Here is a 24,587-nt window from a genome sequence, read left to right on the forward strand (position 1 = left end):
AGTAATTTTCCAATTTAATAGACACTATATACTGTATATATAAAAATACACATTTGATGAAATAAATAAAATATAAAACATACATTTAAAATTACTCAGGTCATCGTACCTGACCAGTTAGACTAATTGGTCCATTCTTTAGCTTTATACAGTATTTCAGTGATTCACAAACCTTTTTGTCAGCTAAACACCTTTAACATAAAATATTTGCTAGAAGTACCCCCTAAGATTTGGATTTAATATTTTAAATAATTTAACAACACATTTGACGTTCGCGGTTCTCTAATGTCATTTAATGGTCACATGATACGTATATCAGTGCCTCCCATGTGACCAAATCTCAACTGATTGATTGCTTGTATTATTGCAAAATGTAAACTATATTATCGCCCAGCTCTAATCTGCAAAATGCGACTGTAAGGCATGAAGATATTAAGATATTATAAACATTATGGTCATGGTTTTCTGTAAAGTTGCTTTGAAACATTGTGTATCGTGAAAAATCGCTATACAAATAAATTTGACTTAGTTTAAATATTAGTGTTTTACATTTTTTTGTGTACATTTATTTGTATCACAATATTGTTATATCTATTGACATTTTTAAGATTTAATTATTAGCTTTTCATCAACTCACAAACCCCAGTTTGGGAAACTGTTCTATTTCTCTGTTTCACACAAACCCAAGTGCATCATGGGAAGGAAGCAGCTGGATTTGGTATTTGAAGGTGTTGTGTGTCAGTCCATCTTAATGCCTTTATCTTCAGTCCTTTATAATCTGTCGTCTCTTTCATCTCTCTATCTTTAGTATTGACCCCGTCCATGGACACACACCTGTTCCCACCTTTCATTCCTCGTTCCAGCGCCCCACCTGGACGACCAGCTGAGGGTTTACGTGCCTTCTTTTATTTCAGTTTGTGCTGAAAGCGTCTGATGCAGTAATCATGAACAGATTTCACAACAGAAAGTGAGAAGTGTGGAGTTTAGCAGCAGTGAAATGGCTTATTTCTTGTCGAAATATTCGCTGTTAAAGCAGAACATTTTGGGCAGGACACATTGAAAGGTTTACCTACTTTTTTTCTAAATAGCCAAAACCCGTCAGCCATGACTTACTACTTATTCACTAGTGGTATTAGTTCATCTTTTTAATTTTTAATTTAAAGATGACTTTGAAGCTGTCAGACATTGTCTGAAGATTTTGATTTCTTGAGGTCTTTAAGTTGGCTTAAACAAAGAATGCATTTTGTATTCTGTATGCACTATTTTATAATTGTTTTTCTATATACACATGATTGTAAATTGTGCTTTTTGGACATCTCAGTTCAAAAGTCCTCATATTATATTGTCAGTTTTCAAGTGATGGACCGATCAGAAGCAACAATGTCATTTGTCTGCTACAATATCAGAGGAGATGTTAATACATTTACTTATTATTTTACAGTTGGAAAGTAATTGTCCAGGTTAGCCTAGCAACTCTTGTTGCTTAGTTTGATTAAAGGCAAGGCGATTTTTGTTATACTGATTGAAAGTCTCTTCGCATCCTGATAGCAATCACTAAGTTAAAGCTATGGTCTACGATTTCAAAGATTGTTCATTATTAATAACCTCGTTTAGATGCTGGTTATGGTTCTACAGTACAGTCCTAACAATATGAAGAGAAAAAAGAATGAAAAAAATCCATTCACTCTATTGGGTGTACAGCTGCAGAGAAGTTGACCAATGTAAGCTGTCCGGCCGGACAGCTTACATTGGTCAACTGCTCTCATCCAATCCCCCGCTCCTCTTGACGCTCGCGTCTCCACCCCACCGCACCCCACCCCGCCCCCCTCCTGCGTCATGAAATTTCGCGGGCAAGCAGCTGACAGTCTATGGTAGCTAGCAAAGTAGCATCAGCTCAGCAATGGAGAAAAAACAAACCAAAAAAAACGACGCTGACACGGCTGACTTTTTGTTGAGCAGGTAAGCATTTATTTTTTACTTTTATGGTGTGAGGTGTTACATAATAGCTTTTTATCAGTCTGACAACATGCTTATGCTGCCGGTCGGCATTGGAATGTTAGCCGTTTAGCATCGCCTATCACGGGTCAAAGTGATTATATTTCTTGAAGTGCTTGAATATATTTCAGTATATATTCAGTTTCTGTTCGAGCCGATCGGAATTTGAACAAGATGCGCCAATGTTTACTACCGGTGATCACAGCTTGACTGAGTGACGTTGTTTAGGTCGTTTCCCGGTGGGAGGGATCAGGTAGCACAGAAGGGAGGGGGGTGTGTGTGGAGGGGCGGGATGAGTTTTTTAAAACTTCACAACTGTCTCAGGCTTTCTCGACCGATTTTCAACATCGTAGACTACAGCTTTAAGTGGTCTAAATGTATTTATATATATATATATATATATATATATATATATATATATATATATATATATATGTATCGTCTGTGGAAGGCGTAGGACCATAAAATGTTCATCCAATCACTGCATTCGGTGAAGCGCTCTGTAGGGAGGGTGGGATCTCATGCTTTCTAAGCTAGCTTGCTATTGCTTGCCGCTCCGAAAATTGCCGACCCTACCTTTAATATGAAACAGCTCTTCAGCACCCATAGCAACCTTCAACTAGGTAAGTTTATATGTCAGGGACTATTTTTTTTCAGTGGTAAGATAAATTAAAAAAAATTGTTTTAGTGTAAATGTATGCCCTTATATTTTTCTTTAGCCATCATATCAAATGAATGTATTACTGGTTAAAGTGGTTACACTCACTCTGCCATGAGTCATGCCTAAAGGTACGTTCACATTAGCAACATTTCAGTGAAAAAATGCATATTGTCAATAGTGTGTCAATGCATGAGGAACAGCTCACACAGAAGTCACGTTCGAACCAAACAGCTTTGGTCAACGCAGAGAAATTGAACCCGTTGCGAAATCTGTGAGGGGAAATCTTCCCGATCACGTGGATTCTGATTAAAATGACTCTATTTCGCCGTGAAAATTCACAAAACAACGGCACATGTGACTGCAAGATATACAAGAGCAAGTCCTGTGTGTACGCCCACTAATTCTTAGTCTGGTAGTAGTGAAAGATGCATTAGAGAAGTTTAAGTAGAAACCCTTCTTTCTCTTTCTGTTTCCTTTTGTTTTTGCTCTCTGTTTTCACTATTGGCCAGAGGGTCTTTCTTGTTTCTCTCATGTCGTTGAAATGGAAGTTTGAGTTTTCCTTCTGCTGTTTATTTGAAAGTGCTGTGTTTATTTTATATTTCATAGAGTGTGGCGGCTGCGGTGTGTGTGTGTGAAGGGTTGCTGGAATGTTCAGGGTCAGGTGATTGAGTTTCAAGATGACCTTGTAAATTACATCTCGGCATATATATACACAAAGCAATGGTTTGCACATGAACCTTCTGCACAGTCATCCCTCATGCTCACGGTGTGTTAATAGCAGCGTTCAGTGGGTGTTTGCTGGCTTATTATGGTGTCTGTGGGTGTTTAAATGAAGTTCTGTTAGCAACCTTTGGTGCCTGTGTGTGAGTGTCAGATAAAGGCAATTGCAGTCTCATCACCCTACAGCAAACTTATGTCATCTCACGATTTTTAATCGCTTCTAGTAAGTTGAAATCAAGGTTATCACGGCCACACCAGCTAATTAATGTAGACCAGTCTGTTTTTACCAAGAGTCAAAATCACTTGGAACTCCAGACGCCGTTTCATTCCAGATATGAGTGGAATTTTCTTTATTTACATAACAGACAGTTGCTGAACTCGCTTAGGAGCCATGGAAACAGACGGGTCTGAAACCAGGGGCGCATTTTAGACATCACCAAACGAGAGACACGGTCAGCCTGTTACGACTGCAGATGTATGTTTCATGTATGCTCTAATTAGGAATGTGTTTATACCAATACCGTTACAATGGAAGGCTGTGCAATCAAAATAAGAGTATCACATTTCTAGAACTACACACACACACACACACACACACACACACACACACACACACACACACACACACACACACACACACACACACACACACACAGTAACAACTTTAGACAACTTTAGAGTTCAAATAACTATTTTATTTTTAAATCTATTTTAACTATTATTAAAATGTATTTTTTTTTATGAAAAAGTTTTTTTAAAAGTTGGTGCTTTAACCAAAATTGGAGCTTCACATAAAAAATATGTAATACTGTACATAACCAGAAGTTCATCCACTTAAAAAAGTAGTCGCAGCTCAAATGGACTTTTTAGGCAACTTTACAGCTCAAATAACTATTTATTTAATTTTATTTCATTACGAAAGATTGAATTTTTGTGGTTTAATCAAAATGGGGATGCACCGATGTATCAGCCAGTATTTGTTATCGGCCGATAAAAGCAATTATTTTCTCTATCGGGCATCGGCCAATTGTTTAAAAACAGTCAATGATCAGGGCCGATTATATCCCGTCAATCAAAAGAGTAGAGATCGACTGATATTGATTTTTTTATAACCGATATCAATACCAATTATTTGCTTGTTTATGTGCTCGATAACCGATATATAGAACTGATATTTATTTATTGTTTTATTTCTGTTTTCGACAATCATAACAACTACTCTGAACTGAACAACCGATTATCGGTCAATCTCTATAAAAGCGGATGGAAAAACGTGTCAGACTGCAACTCATACTGTGTGTGAAGAAAATGTTTTGAATTTAGGGCTGTCGAAGTTAATGTGACAATAATGCATTAACAGTTAAAATAGCAACGTTAAAGCAGGCTTTGTTTGACCCGTAGTTCAAGCCAGGGTTGCCAGATCTGCGTTTCTTTCCTACACCAAACATTATTTGTAGCGAGTCTCTCATCCAGTAATCGCAAAGAGCTTTGTGCTTTATTACTTTTGGTAAGAAACTAAAGTCTCAGCTTTCATATTATGTCCATTTTATCACGAAAATCAAACAATAAATGGCGGTTTGATGCTCTTAAATGTGACGTGAGGCTGTAAAACGGTCCACTTCCACTTTGATACAAGTTATTGCATGGAAAAACAAGCATGAACAATAAAAATTATGTTGAAAGATACAGTACAACTTACTGAAATGAATCATGTTTCATGTAATCTCCAATCAGTGTTTCAACGGTGGAAAGACGTCAGTAAAACAGCTTGTGAACAATATGCGATTCCACAGGAAAGTTATCCAATGTTCACAGTTTGTGTAGCTATAAAAAAAACACTGAAGAAAAGCTTTTTTACTGTTATGAATGTATGTTTGAATAAATTTGTCATGAAGACAAGTTGATTAAAACTACCTTATATGCTTTATTTCAGTTTTTATTTGAGTGTTGTTATTATATCTGAAAATAAATAGCAGTTGAATATAATAGCCCTGTTGTTCATTTTAACCTCTAATATTATACCTATGTACCAAATGAGAGGGTTCCCTGTATAGTTTACATTAGTTGGCAGAGATTTTTTTTCCTTAAGAAAAAATATTCTAGTATATATTATATATAATATCGGCAGATAATCAGAATAATCGTCTATCGGTATCGGCGGAGAAACTTAGTATAGGTGCACCACATTTCTAAAACACAATTAAATCGATAAGAAAAAGTAGTCTTGACTCAAAAGGAACTTTACAGCTCAAATAACTTAGATAAAAAAAAAATGTATTGGTGCTTTAACCAAAATAGGATTCTTCACACGTCTAAAACTCCACCCATAGGAATTACATCAGCAACACAATCAAAAGTACCTCAAGCATTACAATTTTTTTCTTTCAAGTGCTAGAGCAAAAATACATCTTTGCATTTGTGCCTTTAAACCCTCTGACCTGCTTGTCTGCTTTTCTTCCATTGTAAGTGCATCCCTGCAGGCACGTTTCCCATTTGCTTTTTACAAACTGAGGGAAGAGTCGACATTATTGTCTGTGGTAATCAACAGCATTCCCCAGATGCGCTATATAGACATTAGGCTCCTTTAAATCTTCATAATAGATTCACACACGTAGACAAGACTGTGAATGTGGAGCGGGAAGCAGATTTCCGGAGCAGTCGGGCTGCTCTGACAGATTCGCAGTGATTATTTGGCTGTGTGAAGGAATGAAAAGTGTCTCTTTGTGTGTGAAAATCTCTGTCCTCAGGGGTTTTATTCAACCATCAGAGTGACAGAGAGTGAAAAAGAGATTTTGATTGAGTTCAGGCCCATTCAGACGGCCGGTCTCGGTTGACAAAGCCCAGCAGATAAAGACACAGTTGTAGCTCTCTTTTGTCTGTTCTTAATCTATTATCCTGTCTTATCTTTTCTTCTGCCCATTGCAGTTTCACTTTCTTGCATCGGTTGTATTGATCTTTTTCTTTTCACCCGTGTACGCTCATTATCTCCAGACCCCTGCGGGTTTGATTGATGGCTCTAGGTTTTGATTGACAGGTGTATAAGGCCTGACTGTGGCATACTGATTTTGGTTTGGGTTAAAGGTCATACCTCTTTCTGGTGGAGCATATGTGTGGATGTGTTACTTCAAACACACATAATCACGTGTGTGTAATTGGGGACACCCTGTTGACTTCTATTGTTATTTAATTCGGCTAATTAAAATGACGGTAGAATGTCCTAAAATACATCTAATCCCAAAATACTGAAATCCAACTTTTCATTTTTAGATTTGAATCAAGACATTTGTGAATTAAACCATTTTATTTTAAGGTGATGTACAGGTAGTCACATGTTACTACTGTACATGTACTTGCTATAGTAAAGACCATAAATTATGCATAATAAACTAACTTTAAACCAAACCCTGACCCTAACCGTAACTCTATTGTAAGTACATGTAGTTAATTAATATTACTCAGTACTTATTTGAATAAGTACAATGTAACTACGCCACCTTAAAATAGTGTAACCAACTATTGGTAACACTTTATTTTAGTGTCCTTGTTACATTTGTTACATGTACTTACCATAGTAATAATAACAGTAAATTATGCATAATTACATGCAACTAACCCTCAACCAAATCCTACCCTAATCCAATAGTAAGTACATGTAGTTGCTTAATATTATTCAGTACTTAAACATATAATTACACTGTAACAATGACACCTTAAAATAAAGTGTAACCCAACTATTTTACTTGCTTTTTTAATTTATGTTATTTTTATTTTATTTTATTTATCTAAAATCTTATTCTTCTAAATGCATTTTTAGATGGGATGAAGATTTAGTCTCTTACTTATGATGTCCCAAACATCTTTTGTTTGTTTATTTTACTTTTTAAGATGAAAAAAATAATTGCTTTTTTGAACACTATATATTTAGGATATATTTAGATACATGTTTGGATAATAAAAAAAAATGTAAAAAAAATGATATTTTTATAAGCTAACAAATCATTAACAGAATTTTTTTTTACTTTTTTATGCAGTTTTATTATGCATTAAGCATAAACACACTATATAAACTATTTTATATAATAAAAACAAATCAATTATAAATTCTCCAACATAAAACCATTTATTCTTTTTGTTAAAATGTTCATTTTATAACTTTCAGAATTTTTTATGTTCTATATTTTTCTGTTTAACATTTCTTGCATTTATGAAGCGAAACACAAAGACACTATTATTCGGTCGACACGTACATTTAGCTGAACACAATGGAATATGGAATATATTTCATATTTTTCTTTTAACATTACATTATCTGTCTGTGTAACACTTCATGCTTTTAATAAAATAAAGTATGTGATATTGTGTTTGTCTGCTTTAAATGTCCTGTATGTTCAGAACAGATTCGCTTCAGTAGGGCTTGCGCGTCCTCTCATTTTTACTAATTTACTAGTCATCCAGAAAAGTAGTCAAATAGTCTGTGTTTCAGTGTTTACATGATGTAAATGACTCTGACAGCCAGATGGAGAGTGACGCGGGTGAGAAACCAAGGATCGCGGATCCGCTTTGCCAGATTCACGCCTTTTGCCTTGTTGTGAACAGAGCCAAAAACAGCCATGTCACTAGTTTATTTCTGTCAGCCTCCGGGTTAGATAAAGCCTCTCAGAAGTTTAGAGTGAAAGGATTTTAATACAGAGTAGAAAAAAGTGTGAAATCAATAACTCTTCAAGCAAAGACCAAACAAACTAAAAGCTTCTTTAGCAGGTTGTTGACTGTATATGTGTAAGCTAGCGCTCTCCGGTTAGCGGTTATAAATGAGCTGTTCTGTTTATACGTTACGTCTCGCAGCGGCGACTGTGTTTACGACTGTTTTCACAGGGCTTTCTTAACTATGCAAGCGAGGGCCAAATCCGTCTGCGTCTATGTGTGTGTGTTTCATGAAGTGTGCATGTGTATGGGAAATGAATGGATCAGACCTGGATGGGATGAGATATTGAGCAGTGCAATATCTGTTTACGTCCCGGGGCCCTTTACATGAATGAGTCTTATACATTCTCATGTCTGTGTAAGTGTGTCTGTACTTTGTAGGATTAAAGTTGTCCCTTAATTATGTGTGTTCGACATACTAGGATGCTTTTAGACGCACACACTGACTAGCCTCCGTTCTTCATCCAGACTAAAGCTGTGTGTTCGGGACTGTAATATAAGCAGTGCATTAGTGAGTTTAGACTAGTGATGGTTTGTAATAGAGAGGGTGAAAGACGGGAATAGTTTGTACCGTCAGAAGGTCATTATCGCAAAATGAACCCAGACAGGGTGAGCAACGCAACTGTTATGTAATATGACTGTACATTATGGACATGAAGTATTGATTTGAGTTTGATTGGATTTGATCTATTCTAAATTTTTTATTATTCCAGAAAAAAAGTGTGTAGACTGTATATATAATTCATTTTAAAGTGTATATTTGTGTATGCACACTAATATACATATGGTTTAGCAGTGTCTGCTAAACTTTAGTTTCCACTTATCATATGTTAACCACACTTTGCATATAGTTTCTCAATTATGTTATGAAAGATATTGGTTTGTTCATATTGTATTTTACTGCCTGATTTAATTATTGTACAGTCTGTGTTTACAGATGGGCAAAAAATGTGTTCCCAACCCCAATTTTTGACTGTATATAAACATGATTTTGTAGCATAACTATACAAGAATATTTGACCACTGAATGCCACAATTGACCTAACAGAATCAAATGTTCCAGAGAGCCGTGAAATAAGCAACTTTATTTTATGTCTTGATGTCAAAATTATATACACCATCCCTCAGCACCCCCTCTCTCTTTAACAGCTCACAGATGTGCAGTTATTTTGACTGAAGGGTGTTTGGTCAGCTTCTATAAGCACCTTTGTGGCCATTTAAAACAGTGTGTGTGTGTGTGTGTGTGTGTGTGTGTGTGTGTGTGTGTGTGTGTGTGTGTGTGCGTGTGCATGAGGAAAACACACACATCAACTTTACAGCCCTGTATTATAATTTTGTGTTACTTACTTTTCACCCAAAGTGATTTACCATGCACTAATTACAGCAGCAATAACCCGGGGTTAAGTGTCTCGCTCATGGACACAAAAGCTCAATTGTGCTCTCAGCAAGGTTATTATAGTTTAGAATATCTATATCTATATATATATATATATATATATATATATATATATATATATATATATATATATATATATATATATTTATTTATAGATATAGATAGAAGCTGATAGAACAATGATGAGAATGCTTCAGAATAAATTATATTTATACCCCATATATATATATTGTGTGTGTGTGTGTGTGTGTGTGTGTGTGTGTGTGTGTGTGTTTATTATATTTATTTAACACTTTGTTCTGCCAAAGTTATCACTTAAAACTAATAATTCATAATTATTTTTGATTTTATTGTTATTTTGAGGCATTGACAATTAAATTTTGTTTAAAATGGTCCAATTATTGTTTTTATTTCAGTTTTACAAAGCAAAAATTACTTTGCCTAATTAATCTAGTTTATCACTGCAGTTTTTTAGGATGGATCCTTTTAAATCATTGTATTCTGAAGCCTTTATGACCATGAAGAATAAACAAACTCAAATAACTTCTTCATATCACTCCAAAACAAGTGATAGACTGTCCAAACTTCATTTCCATCTTTTAGTTTAATTTGTAAATGTCTCTGGGTCTTTTCTCCCTGTGAATATTTGAAGATGAAAGAGTGAAGAGTGATGTGATATTTGCCGCCATATTTCCCCAGGTGCCATACATTTCATACTTCAAAGCTGTGTGTTTTGATCCTGAGAGTCTGTAAATCTGGAGTAATTATTCAGTTCGGTCTCTCATCACTTTTCTAAAAAAGGACATTTTTGAGTTGGATAAATGCTGTGAGAGTTTCTGACAGACGTCAGACTGACTCATTTCCAATTTCTGTTCATCTCCAGCTAATGTTCTGGACACCATGCTGCTGAGGAATTCTGGGAAGGTGGAAGAACATCGGGAGACAGGAAGTGATGCGTCGGCTCTACCTCAGCGCTTCCTGTGGTGTTACTGTTATCACCACTGCCCGGAGGACTCGACTAATAACACATGCAGGTATAAGGACACACACCACCACACTTACACCATACTTGCACACGTCCCGTACGCAGTAATACATGTGTGTCGTGTGTTCAGAACGGACGGGTTCTGCTTCACTATGGTGGAGGAAGAGGGTGGAGCGGCTGTGGTGACGTCAGGGTGTCTGGGTCTGGTCGGATCAGAGTTTCAGTGCAGAGTGAGTCATAAACTACTCTAATTTCCAAAATAAACTACTTAAGTGTTGGTGCATCAGTCCTCAAGCACTGACGAAACAAAAGCCTAATATAACCGACGGGGAATTAAACGCCCACTTTACAGACTCGTGTGTTGCTCCTCAACTGGCACAGTTCACCCAAACATTTTAATTTAATTCATTTTATTCACCCTTGCCTCTTTATAACTCACAATTCTGACCTTGTCTGTCACTATGCAACTTCGTATCTTAAAATTAGTAAATAGTAAATCAGAATTGCAAGACATAAACTCGCAATTCTGAAAAAAGTATGAGTGGCAAGATAGTTTTGACAAGAGTATTAATATTAAATATTAACATTGATAATAATCAGAAATGTTTCTTGAGCAGCAAATCAGCAGTAATGATGCTGAAAATTCAGCTTTGATCACAGGAATAAATTACATTTTACAATATATTACAATAGAAAACAGTTTAAATGATAATAATATTTCACAATATTACTGTGTTTACTGTAATATTGATCAAATAAATGTAGCCTTGATGAGCATAAGAGACTTCTTTCAAAAACTCCAAACTTTTGAATAGTAGTGTACCTTTTTTATTTTTATTTTTATTCTGTGGTGGAAACAAGTTTCCATACTCATGATTTTCTTTCTTCCATGCAAAACAAATGAAGATAGTTCAGCAGTTTAACAGCGTTATTTTTACAAAATCACCATAGTAGCCTATAGTACATGTGTTGAGTGAACTATTGCTTTACACTTCTCCTTATCATAACACAAAACAAAATACAATCCAAAACTTAATTCAACATAAAATACAAGACCGATCCTATTTACTTTCTAAAATATGCCCCTTGTTTTATTGGCCAAAATGATATTAACCAATAATATCACCGCTTATTTTTCCCCAATCATTTCAAGTATCTCCCCTACAGTACATTATCTCATGCGGCATGTTCTGTTTTATTGTGTATGTTGCTGAGCCTAAAATATCCTGATGTGTTAATATAACGTGTGTGTGTGTGTGTGTGTGTGTGTGTGTGTGTGTGTGTGTGTTTAGGACACAGGGAACTCTAAACAGCGGCGAGCACTAGAGTGCTGTACAGATCAGGACTACTGTAACAGAGACTTACACCCAACACTGCCTCCCCTACGAACACCCAGTGAGTACACACACACACACACACACACACACACACACACACACACACACGGACACATACACATGGACACATACACACAGACACACCCACACACGTTTGGTTTTCATGTTTAATGTGCACTTTCCATAGACATAATGAGTTTTATACTGTACAAACTGTATATTCTATGTCCTAACCCTAAACCTACCTATCACAGAAAACTTTCTGCATTTTTACTTTAAAAAACATCAATTTATCATGATTTATAAGGAAACAAAAATGTCACCACATGAACAACATTTTCAGGTTTTACTATACTTTTACTACAGCTATTGAGTAGTGTTTGTTCAGGTAAAAATATTTAAAGTTAGTGAGTTAGTTTAACCCTCAACTCTTAGTTGAACCGTTTAGCAACAGCATAGCAACATGCTAAATCCTCTCTGAGATGGTCGCAGCACAAAAATTACTAACTGTAAATAAATAAACTAAAACTGAAACAAAAACACATTTAGTAAGGTACTAAATAAATAATAAAAATTAAAATTAGAGAATTACATTTACTTCATTATATTAATACAACTCTAAAAACTATAATAATATATTATTATATAATAATAATCTAGTCTTAATTACTATAAAAAGTATAAATAAATAAATAAATAATTATTTAGCCTCTTTTGTTATTTTTTCTTTGGGCAACCATATAGTCTTAATTACTGTTAAAAAAAATAAAGTAAAATATATACATAATTATTTAGCCTTTTTAGTATTTTTTTTCTTTGGGCATCATTCCTAGAAGAAAAAAAGTCTGATTTGTTCCCAAAAGTATATCTAGGTTAGAAGCCCTTACACACCTGTAGGGTTTATTGTGGCTGTCACGATACAACTGCCATCAATCAGCACAGCAGAATAGAAGTCCCTCTGTCTGTCTCACACACACACAGACACACACACACACCTGTGTATTCACACCCTCTCACCTGTGCTGTGGCGAATAGCGATGACTCTGATTTCACTCAGCTCTGTTGCGTGTTCAACCTTTGGTCTCTTCTCTATTGGACATGTAATAATACTGTGTGTGTGTGTGTGTGTGTGTGTGTGTGTGTGTGTGTGTGCAGGTTATGTAGTTGGAGATATTCATCATATCGCTCTGCTCATCTCAGTGACCGTCTGTAGCTTCATCCTCACCTTCATCATCATCTTCTGTTACTTCAGGTGTGTAAGTTACCACACAGACACTTGTTCTTCAATAAATCTAATTGAAATGACTATAAACTAAACCTTACAGATTAATCATGACATAATCTGACAGATTATTATAACATTACGGTTTTAATCATGGAGACCTCAGTCTCAATCTCCATGTTGTCTTTGTGTGGAGTTTGGTTAAGTCGTCTGTGTGGTGTTTCAGGTATAAGCGTCATGAGTTGGCCCCGCGCTACAGCCTTGGCCTGCATCCTGACGAAACTCTCATTCCTCCCGGAGAATCCCTGCGGGATCTCATAGAGCAGTCCCAGAGCTCCGGCTCAGGGTCAGGACTCCCCCTGCTGGTGAGAATCACACACTGCACACAGTCACACAAGACATGAAATCAGCATCCACATAGGGACCAATGAAATGCACATAGAATACAGTCATAACAATGGAATTTACTGTATAACATGGAATGTTATGGAAATTGGCAAATTGTCTGTACACTTGTTATATGGACTAGTGTCTGTAAATATTAAACTGCAGAATGATTGCTATTTAAATATGAAGTGTGAATGAGCGGCAATTTCAGCGTCTCACATGAACACACTTGATCTCCAGAGCTGCCCTGAGAGCCACTTCACAAGCGTTTCACCATTTCATTTAATGATAAACTATTTTCAAATACACACAGAAACTCAAATGTCTTCATACAATCTGTCAAAATAAAAGTTAAACGCCATCTATATATCCACCTATCTGTCTGTCTATCTATCTATCTATCTATCTATCTATCTATCTAGGTGCAGCGCACTATAGCGAAGCAGATCCAGATGGTGACGCAGATTGGGAAGGGCCGTTATGGAGAGGTGTGGATGGGTAGATGGAGAGGAGAGAAAGTAGCTGTGAAAGTGTTTTTCACCACAGAGGAGGCCAGCTGGTTCAGAGAGACGGAGATATATCAGACTGTCCTCATGAGACATGAGAATATACTGGGTGAGACTTTCTTTCTCAGACACACACACGCGCGCATACACACACACACACACACACACACACAGCTCTCTGATGTTGCTTAAAGGTCAAATGCAGGTAAACAAATAAAATATTGAATGTTTTTAGTGTTTTATTTTGATTTTATATTTTAAAATTATTTATTTCATTTAAAATTTTTATTATTTAATTTATTATTTACTTTTCATCAAGTCACAAAACCCCTGCAGTTCCCTCGCGAACCCTGTTAGAGTCATTGTTATACTTAATTAAAAACATCTATGTTAGTACGTGTGTGTGCAAAAGTGTGCCTTCATGTAGCTAATCTTTAACTACAAGAGATTTGTGTGAGTGGATTTTATTTCATTTGAATGGTTTTACAAAATAAGCTCATGCAATTTACATATGAACGTGACCGAAGACGACGGAAAAACACACAGAGAACATCAGCTTTAGTTTCTGCTCTGACAGACACAAGACCAGCCGAACGCTGTGAGTGTGTGTTAGAAATCAGGAATGGTGAGAGAACATTGAGCTTGGTATGTTTTTCCTCTTCAAACCAAACTTGAGTCTTCAGCCGACAGTTTAAATCCCGTCTGGCTAGAGCTCTTCCCATAATGTTACTCATTAGATCAGTAGACGGTCTTTTTTGTCTGTTTGAACACACTCGACCACATGAGCATTTACATTACGAAAGCAGTCCAGTCGAATGTGTTTTCGACTACCTCTGGAAGAGGTCAAAAGTGTATTTAGCCTTGTCCACTTGTGATCCGATCAACCAAAACGCATCTTAATACCAGGTGTGAACAGGACCTTAGAGACTTAACATCACAAACATAAAGAGAAGCACGTTGAAGTTGAGAAGTTGTAGTACTGTATTTATTACAATATTTCAAATAAACCCTATAGCATAACAAAAAAAAAAAATGTCTGTAGAGAATCAGCTATTGCACCTTTAATTACAGTGTTTCAAATAAATCTGATAGGATTTTGCAAGCAGTGTCATGTCTAAAAGAGTGTTTATGCAGGTGCATGTTGCTGGTGACCTTGAAAATATTTCCCCTACAAAGTTTGTTAACCCAAATCCTCAGCATGTCCATGTTATTTGTCTCATTTAACTAAATATTTTAGACATAGGAACTCCCGGGAACACGTTTGAGTGATCACTCAAATTAATCAGTGAATTCAGTTAATTAAAATGAACCATCCCGTATAAATCAGGTCGCTATAATTAATCGCCGCTTGAGGACGTTCTCTGGGACGTACGCTGTGTTTGATCATTGCATCAAATCACTCGGCTGTGCAATACAGTCTGATGCGACAAACAGCATTATTGCATCTTTTCATGCTACGACGCTGCTGTTTGGAAAAATAGCAATGCTATACTCAAAACTGCAGAGCTACTGTCACGCAACTGAAAAATGCAGTTAAGTTAGCAGCATCTCTACTGTTATTTAATTACTCCTACTGGTGAACATGTAGTCAGCAATTACAGGAAAATGAACCGTGCACGATTGAACCGTCTTGATTAGCAGTCTTTTCAAATTAATTAAGCTGATATCAGATTAATTATAACATTAAATTAAGCGTGGTCTTTCTCAGAGTGTATTTAGTCTCACGCAGGGATTTTAACTTCAGCGACTCTCTCCTCAGGGTTCATCGCGGCCGACATTAAAGGCACAGGCTCGTGGACTCAACTCTACCTCATCACCGACTACCACGAGAACGGCTCCCTGTACGACTATCTGAAGTGCACCACCCTGGACAGCCGAGCCATGCTGAGACTGGCTTACTCCTCTGTGTCCGGGCTCTGCCACCTGCACACGGAGATCTTCGGCACGCAGGGCAAACCGGCCATCGCCCACAGAGACCTGAAGAGCAAGAACATCCTGGTGAAGAGGAACGGCTCCTGCTGCATCGCTGACCTCGGCCTGGCCGTCAAGTTCATCAGGTGCGACTACACTCACTCTGGTTTACTCGTCTAATTATCTTTGCAACCAGTTCAAATATATTATTTGAGTGATGGGTCAGAAGTGTTCCCAGAAGTCCCTGCTTGGCATTTTACAACTCTTTTGTAGCACAGATTTTTGTTTTTAATTTGAACTGCTGATATTTAGTACACAATCTTAGCTGAGTATAACTTTATTTTCAATTTTGCTCTATACAAATAGTTTAAAATAGTTGTATTGATTATTGTTTAAGGCGAGACACGGCAGGCAAAAACATCGTTTTTTTTTTACTGGTCAATTTTGAGATTTTTGGATATTTGTCTTCAATAACATGTGTTCTTTCAGACTTGTGTTGAAAAAAAGTCCGAAATACACATTTAGGTCTTTATTTTATTACACTTTGCCTGTTTGCGTCTGTAGATTTCTCATAAATTCAACAAAAGTTTGGCTCCGCGATCTCTGCCGGCACCCTTTCATCAGAAGCACCGTTAGGAAGCTCTCTCTCTTGTGTACAATGCTGTCGGATCCAAATATGGTCATTTCCTTTTTATCAGCAACCAATCGCGAAAGTAAAAGGGCTGAATGCGCAATCTCATTGGCTGATGAAAAATCTTTAAAGCCCGTTTTCTCAAAATGACTTTTCTCTCATTCTCCAAGTTCGAAATCTCCACTTCAGTAGCACCGATATACACCAAACCTTCCAGTCTTGTACCTAGTTATATTATGAAGACATTTACAGAGGGATTTGTAAATAAATTATTCCTAGCCTGATTTATATAACATTTTATTCCAAAAAACATGGCGAAAATCATTTTTTTAAGGCTATTGACAGTATTTTCTGATTTACAGGATAACAAAAGTAGATATCCATAAATCCCTCTGTAATTTTTTTCCCATCTAATATGTGAACACAATGAAAAAATAATTTTTAACCTGGCTTTATCCAATACTCAGATTTCGTTTTTTAAAATATATGCAAATTAGTGCATATTTGATTAGATATTGCCTAATTTGCATATTTAAACATCAAATTACAGAAAACTTGTAATACATTTTTTTCTCATCTTAATGTTGGTAATCAACTGGAAAAGTTTCATGATGATATCTGCTAGTTAAAATTTTTACCCTATTCACCTGTAGTGTCTCGCCTTAATGTTAATTTATGTGCTTATTGAGTTTAATTCTGTCACTATTAAGTTTTTTTTATTATTATCAGATTCATAATGCTCTGATAGTTGAATACTATTCTATAACTAAAACTTCATATATATCATTATTTTTATTGTTAGTTAAAACCAAAACTATTAAAAATAGTTTTTGTTATTTGAAATAAATCAAAATAAAAAATAAAAAATAAATTAGACGAAAAACCTAAGTTGAAGTACTAAAATTACTTAATTATGAAACTGAAATACAAATAAAGCTAAATAGAAATATGAAAAAAAATCAGCTTTTAAAGCACTTAAAATTACTAAAATTGAAATAAATATTTTAATGAATGCTGAAAATATAAAAAATAACAGCTTATCCAAAATAGCAACTATTATAATAGTATATAAATAAAAAAATAACACTGGCACACATATATATGGAAATATATAGTAAATTGTATTGTAGCTAACTACTTTATCAAAAGGGTAGCTTGACTGTAGTTAAACTACTTATTAGCTTATAGCTTAACAAACTAAACTCATAGTAGCATCAACAACTTTTTAACCCACAAAAATCATTTGAACTCTGCTGAAGATTATATGCTAATAAAAAGAGCCCTAGTGTCTATAGGTGTCAGGTGTAAACAATAGTCTCTAAAGTCAAACAATAGTCGGGATCTATATGCAGATAAAAGGTGTTTAAAGGTCCCATTCCATGGATTATTTTTATTATTTTATAATGTTTCCAGGGGTGCCCTTATAATGTTAGTATGTTTTTTAGATCAAAAATTGTTATAATTTAGAAATAAAAGGCATATTTCCTAGCCTGATTTCATTCCCTGGTTTGAACACTCTGTTTGAGGGGGCGTGTCTGCTGTGAGACTTCAGTGTAAACGCCCTCTGCTGTGATTGGCTGACATGCTTGCATATGAAATATCTGGCATTACATGTGGAACTATCTGGAAAACTTTTACTATTACAGCTATTATACGTTTTTACTATTACAGCTATCTGGATTAACGAATCGTGAGAAGTTTTTTAAGTATTTAGATCTATTCCCATCACATAAAAGGTTGTAGTGATGAGCATTGAGCAGATAACAGCCTGTTGATCGCGTGAAAGATCTTATCACTGCAACGCAGTTTCTGCACTCTCACTAATGATTTCACCAATGCAAACATGAGGCATATAAATACAGTAAGAGCTTGGTTGTGCAGTGTAACAGCGTCATTGATTTCATAACGAGTTTTGGCAAGTGTCCAGATAAACTCGCGCTGTGTGATTGATAGCTTGGGCGATTGGTAAGGGATTGTTCTTTGATCGCTTTCTGTATATTAATCACAGTTTAAGTAAGATTATTTTCATCCTACTAAGAGAAACGATGTGAAGTTGATCGCTACTTCCATATTAAATCACTACTTGTACTTACCGCTTGCTGGAATATAGTTGAAATTGCCCCCTTCGTCAGTATGAAACGCCGAGAGAAGCCTGCTTGATATTATCCCAGGTTAGAAAAACAGTCCATGGTGAAATGGACAGAGCAAACTAACAACTTCGAATTAAACTTTTGCGGTATCCGATTATAGATAAACATCAACCACGTCTGTTGACATTTCGCCATCAATACTCCTGTGTTCCTGTGGGCGGAGGTTACGGTTCTAGTGACATCATTAAAGAAGGAAGTAGAGGGGTGTAGTCCAATCCAGCCGTTTTTTGTAGGCAACTTCTGTTAAATAAAATATCTCGCTTGGCATTGAACTTTGAGCTTTATAATTTGACAGATATTATTTATACTCTAACAGCAACATTACACACTAACTAAAGTTTGAAACATGGGATCACGAAGAACGGGACCTTTAATAGCTCCAGTCATGAGAAATATCCATAACTTGACCATGAAACACATGATATGAAGTGTAAGCTCAAGGCCTCGATACGTAACCACATGACAGTCACACGTACAAACAAACACCTGAGATAAGAGATTCAATACCTGAGATAAGAAACACCTGGAACTAATCAACATAAACAGAAAGAACTACAAAGACCATGACAAGAACTACAAAAAGAACATGAATGGCAAATTACAAAATAAAAGACATGACAATGTAGAGAATCCTGACATCAGGATTGAAATACTGTATTAAAACTGTTGTGTCTCACTGAACAGCGACACTAATGAAGTGGACATCCCACTGAACACACGTGTGGGCACCAAACGCTTCATGGCTCCTGAAGTTCTGGACGAGACTCTGAACAGGAGCCATTTTCAGTCCTACATCATGGCAGACATTTACAGCTTTGGCCTCATACTGTGGGAGATCGCCCGCCGAAGTGTGTCTGGAGGTACAGATCTGCCTTTCCTTAAATATTTCAATGACGTACAATTACATATTTTATATAAGTGTCAACATTTGCATTTATATATTTAAATACATTTTTTTATATATTTTAATCTGTAAACATGCTGTGGAGCTTTAATATTTACTGCACAAGTAAAGTAATAATAAGTCTTTATTTTAGCTTGACAAGCTAAACATCATTTGAAAGGTCCAAGTCTTGCAGTTTTTGATTTATAAATATCTAATAGTGAGTGACAATAATCTCTTATTTTTGTGTCAGGAGGTATGCAAAATCAAAGTCTCCATTTGCTTATCATTTAATTGTTGTATAATTTTTTTTTTTTTTTTTTTTTTGACATTTGATTTTAAAGAGATGTCATTTATGTCTATGTATTGATTGTTTTTTTGGATGTTTCTGCAGGTATCGTTGAGGAATATCAGCTGCCGTATCACGATCACGTTCCTAATGACCCATCATATGAAGACATGCGAGAAGTCGTGTGCATCAAGAGAATACGGCCATCTTTCCCCAACCGCTGGACCAGTGATGAGGTTAAACACTAATCTACTCACTCTTCACACTGATTTCATTACTTAAAGGGATAGAAAAAACGAAAATTCTGTCATCAGTTTACTCACCCCTATATCGTTCCAAACACGCAAGACTTTCGTTAATCTTCGAAAAGATCTTTTTGATGAAATCTGAGAGCTTTCTGTCCCTCCATTGACAGCTACGCAACTACCACTTTAATGCTGAAGCGGTTTAGTCCAACTTTTCTGAAGAGACTCGATCGCTTTATATGATGAACAGATTGAATATAGGCTTTTATTCACATATAAACATTCATCAACTCACACATCAATTGTGGTAAACGGAAGCTCAAGCACGTTTGAGCTTCTGCAAGAACCAATGAGGTTCATTCTCGTGTTACGCAGCACGTTTGAGCTTCAGGAAGAACCAATGAGGTTCATTCTCGTGTTACGCATCACGTTTGAGCTTCAGGAAGAACCAATGAGGTTCATTCTCGTGTTACGCAGCACGTTTGAGCTTCTGCAAGAACCAATGAGGTTCATTCTCGTGTTACGCAGCACGTTTGAGCTTCAGGAAGAACCAATGAGGTTCATTCTCGTGTTACGCATCACGTTTGAGCTTCAGGAAGAACCAATGAGGTTCATTCTCGTGTTACGCAGCACGTTTGAGCTTCTGCAAGAACCAATGAGGTTCATTCTCGTGTTACGCAGCACGTTTGAGCTTCAGCAAGAACCAATGAGGTTCATTCTCGTGTTACGCAGCACGTTTGAGCTTCAGCAAGAACCAATGAGGTTCATTCTCGTGTTACGCAGCACGTTTGAGCTTCAGCAAGAACCAATGAGGTTCATTCTCGTGTTACGCAGCACGTTTGAGCTTCAGGAAGAACCAATGAGGTTCATTCTCGTGTTACGCAGCACGTTTGAGCTTCAGGAAGAACCAATGAGGTTCATTCTCGTGTTACGCAGCACGTTTGAGCTTCAGCAAGAACCAATGAGGTTCATTCTCGTGTTACGCAGCACGTTTGAGCTTCAGCAAGAACCAATGAGGTTCATTCTCGTGTTACGCAGCACGTTTGAGCTTCAGCAAGAACCAATGAGGTTCATTCTCGTGTTACGCAGCACGTTTGAGCTTCTGCAAGAACCAATGAGGTTCATTCTCGTGTTACGCAGCACGTTTGAGCTTCAGGAAGAACCAATGAGGTTCATTCTCGTGTTACGCATCACGTTTGAGCTTCAGGAAGAACCAATGAGGTTCATTCTCGTGTTACGCAGCACGTTTGAGCTTCAGCAAGAACCAATGAGGTTCATTCTCGTGTTTCGCAGCACGTTTGAGCTTCTGCAAGAACCAATGAGGTTCATTCTAGTGTTACGCAGCACGTTTGAGCTTCTGCAAGAACCAATGAGGTTCATTCTCGTGTTACGCAGCACGTTTGAGCTTCAGCAAGAACCAATAAGGTTCATTCTCGTGTTACGCAGCACGTTTGAGCTTCAGCAAGAACCAATGAGGTTCATTCTCGTGTTACGCAGCACGTTTGAGCTTCAGCAAGAACCAATGAGGTTCATTCTAGTGTTACGCAGCACGTTTGAGCTTCTGCAAGAACCAATGAGGTTCATTCTCGTGTTACGCAGCACGTTTGAGCTTCAGCAAGAACCAATGAGGTTCATTCTCGTGTTACGCAGCACGTTTGAGCTTCAGCAAGAACCAATGAGGTTCATTCTCGTGTTACGCAGCACGTTTGAGCTTCAGCAAGAACCAATGAGGTTCATTCTCGTGTTACGCAGCACGTTTGAGCTTCAGCAAGAACCAATGAGGTTCATTCTCGTGTTACGCAGCACGTTTGAGCTTCAGCAAGAACCAATGAGGTTCATTCTCGTGTTACGCAGCACGTTTGAGCTTCACAAGAACCAATGAGGTTCATTCTCGTGTTACGCAGCACGTTTGAGCTTCTGCAAGAGCCAATGAGGTTCATTCTCGTGTTACGCAGCACGTTTGAGCTTCAGCAAGAACCAATGAGGTTCATTCTCGTGTTACGCAGCACGTTTGAGCTTCACAAGAACCAATGAGGTTCATTCTCGTGTTACGCAGCACGTTTGAGCTTCAGCAAGAACCAATGAGGTTCATTCTCGTGTTACGCAGCACGTTTGAGCTTCAGCAAGAAGTTTGTTCTCGCGCATCAAGCAGGTTCAGTTGAGCTACTTTTTATGTTCACATTCAATCTGTTCATCATATAAAACGATAAAGTCTCTTCAGAAAATTTGGACTAAACTGCTCAATTCATATGAACTTTTTGAATCGTCAAAATGGTAGATGTGTAGCTGTCAATGGAGGGACAGAATGCTCTCAGATTCCTTAAAAAATTTCTTCATTTGGGTTTCAAAGATGGATGAAAGTCTTTTACGGGTTTGAAATGACATGAGGGTGAGGGTGAACTATCCCTTAAAAAAAAAAAACAAAAAAAAACATACACAACCATGGTCTTCATGTTCACATTTTTTTATTTTATTTTTGTCAGTTATTGTTCTTTTGATAAAAATGTCATTATTTCATACATTTAGAATGATTTTCAAACCGATATCTTTATCATTACAGTTATCCTTGGTGTGAATGTGCTTTAACACTTGTCATTGTGTTTGATTTCAGTGTCTCAGGCAGATGGGGAAGCTCATGACGGAGTGTTGGGCTCATAACCCCGCTTCTCGGCTCACCGCACTTCGCATTAAAAAGACGCTGGCCAAGATGTCAGAGTCCCAGGACATTAAAGTCTGAGAACAGCCCGAAAGCAGCACTGACGGTAACCCCGAACTCACCGCCTGCAACGGCCCGCCGTGGGTTCAGTCGGTGAGTTCTGCCATGCGAGGGCATCTTGCAGACTGACCCACCAATGGCGAAAGACGCCAAAGATGTTCTGTGGTCAGAGCTCAGATATTCAGCCCTGTGGAAGACACCGCTGGCCGCTCTCAGTCCTGCTGTCCTGACGCTTCATGGACGAGCACCTGCAAACGGTCAGTGGGACGCAGCATGACCTCATCGAGCCAGATGTCCGGTGTCCATTATAAACACTTGGGCTTTAACTCATGACTCCCTTGAGAGAAGTTTTCTCCTTTCACAGTCTGTTCAGCTCGTACATGACGATGATTTCGGCTCGTGTTTGGAACTTGCAACAAGTGTGATGGTTGAAATTAAAGTCATAAGAGCTGCGGCTTCCCTCCTTTTTGGTAGGCTGTGCCTTATTTATTGTGTAAATAGCTGTGTAAAAGAATGAGAGTGAAGCATCAAAGTACTTGAATAAATGTTCTAATGACACTGAAGTTTTTTTGTTTGTTTGTTTTAATTTAACCGTTTTTGTGAGGGGTGGTTGATTATGATTTGACTTTTCTAGCTTTAGTTAGTGTGTAATGTTGCTGTTTGAGCATAAACAACATCTGCAAAGTTACAACGCTCAAAGTTCAAAGCAAAGGGAGATATTTGCTTTTAAAGAAATCGCTTTTTAAGGACTACAACATAGATTATCATGACAGAATATGCTAATCAATGACTAGAAGATAACTACACATAAGCTACATAAATTCATCAACTAACCATTCAGAAATGTCCTGTTGCTTCTACATGTTGTCACTTCTTCTTGAGTCTCTCCATCATTGTCTGACTCCAGTTTGAACATAAAAGCCTAAAAGTTTTGGAAATTTTCAGTGCATGTGTGTGTGAGGTAAAAAGACACGAGCTCTTGAAGCTCCGCCCCCTCTGTGCTGGGTGCAGCAACTCATTTGCATTTAAAGGGACAGACACAAAAACGGTGCATTTTTGCTCACCCTCAAAAAGTGATAATTTTAACATACTATATAATGTATATTATGAAATTATATCATAATGAGGTAAAAAGGTAAAATTATGACATAAGTAGACACAAAGGTAAAAATGATGATAGTAAGATATAATTGTGGCAAACATAGAAATTGAAAAATGTATGAAATACTAACAAATTTTAATTAGTCGAAATTATTTCCAAAAGTTTAAATGAGGAATTATTTAAAAAAAAAAAAAAAAGTCATAATTTTGTCTGACATAAAAACAAATGCTTTGCCAGTTTCATTGGCTGAACGAAAAATAAATTAAAATAAAATATGGTCCAAATGTACAACCAAAGGAAGCATTATTGACTCAAACAAAACAACCAATAAAAAAATGTTTTTCTAAAAAATTCATAAAAGACAGAAATTATCTTCACACCCTCAAAAATGTAAGCCTCTCTTTTGGTTATCATGGTAAATGTTTGTTAGGACAGTCATGTTCTAGATTGTTAAAGTATTAAAAAGTAATCTCCAAAAAAACAAGGGCACTTTCAGCATTGATTAAAAATATAATTTATTTAAAAAATCCTTTACATACATTTTATACAGCGGACATATTAGTGTTTTTTGAATTGCTATTTTAATGAAGCTTTATTCTATGGATTCAATCCTCTCTGTACATGCAAGTCATAACAATGCACATTTGCCAGCGGTTCTGTCATTGTCCTGCACAGAAGCAAACGTTGCATAGTTGGCACAGCATTTACATCAGACAGAAACACTCAATGCACTGCGCTCTTCAACCTTAG

The 24,587-nt window shown here is 36.8% G+C and overlaps 1 protein-coding gene across 5 annotated transcripts in view; it reads left to right on the forward strand.

Annotated features, from left to right (window-relative positions):
• bmpr1ba (bone morphogenetic protein receptor, type IBa) overlaps nucleotides 1-23,316 on the forward strand; it is a 66,222-nt gene extending 42,906 nt beyond the window's left edge. For all 5 annotated transcript variants that reach the window (XM_079872494.1, XM_079872495.1, XM_079872493.1 and 2 more), the window contains 10 exons: nucleotides 10,357-10,507; nucleotides 10,589-10,688; nucleotides 11,751-11,853; nucleotides 12,951-13,047; nucleotides 13,244-13,382; nucleotides 13,827-14,019; nucleotides 15,670-15,967; nucleotides 19,287-19,462; nucleotides 19,880-20,010; nucleotides 22,631-23,316. In XM_079872494.1, the coding sequence (XP_079728620.1) occupies nucleotides 10,357-10,507; nucleotides 10,589-10,688; nucleotides 11,751-11,853; nucleotides 12,951-13,047; nucleotides 13,244-13,382; nucleotides 13,827-14,019; nucleotides 15,670-15,967; nucleotides 19,287-19,462; nucleotides 19,880-20,010; nucleotides 22,631-22,756 (1,514 nt within the window). In that variant the 3' untranslated portion in view covers nucleotides 22,757-23,316. The remainder of the gene's footprint in view (nucleotides 1-10,356; nucleotides 10,508-10,588; nucleotides 10,689-11,750; nucleotides 11,854-12,950; nucleotides 13,048-13,243; nucleotides 13,383-13,826; nucleotides 14,020-15,669; nucleotides 15,968-19,286; nucleotides 19,463-19,879; nucleotides 20,011-22,630) is intronic.
• Nucleotides 23,317-24,587: the final 1,271 nt, after the last annotated feature.

Source organism: Squalius cephalus (assembly GCF_949319135.1).
Source record: "Squalius cephalus genome assembly, chromosome: 5".
Classification (NCBI taxonomy): Eukaryota; Metazoa; Chordata; class Actinopteri; order Cypriniformes; family Leuciscidae; genus Squalius; species Squalius cephalus.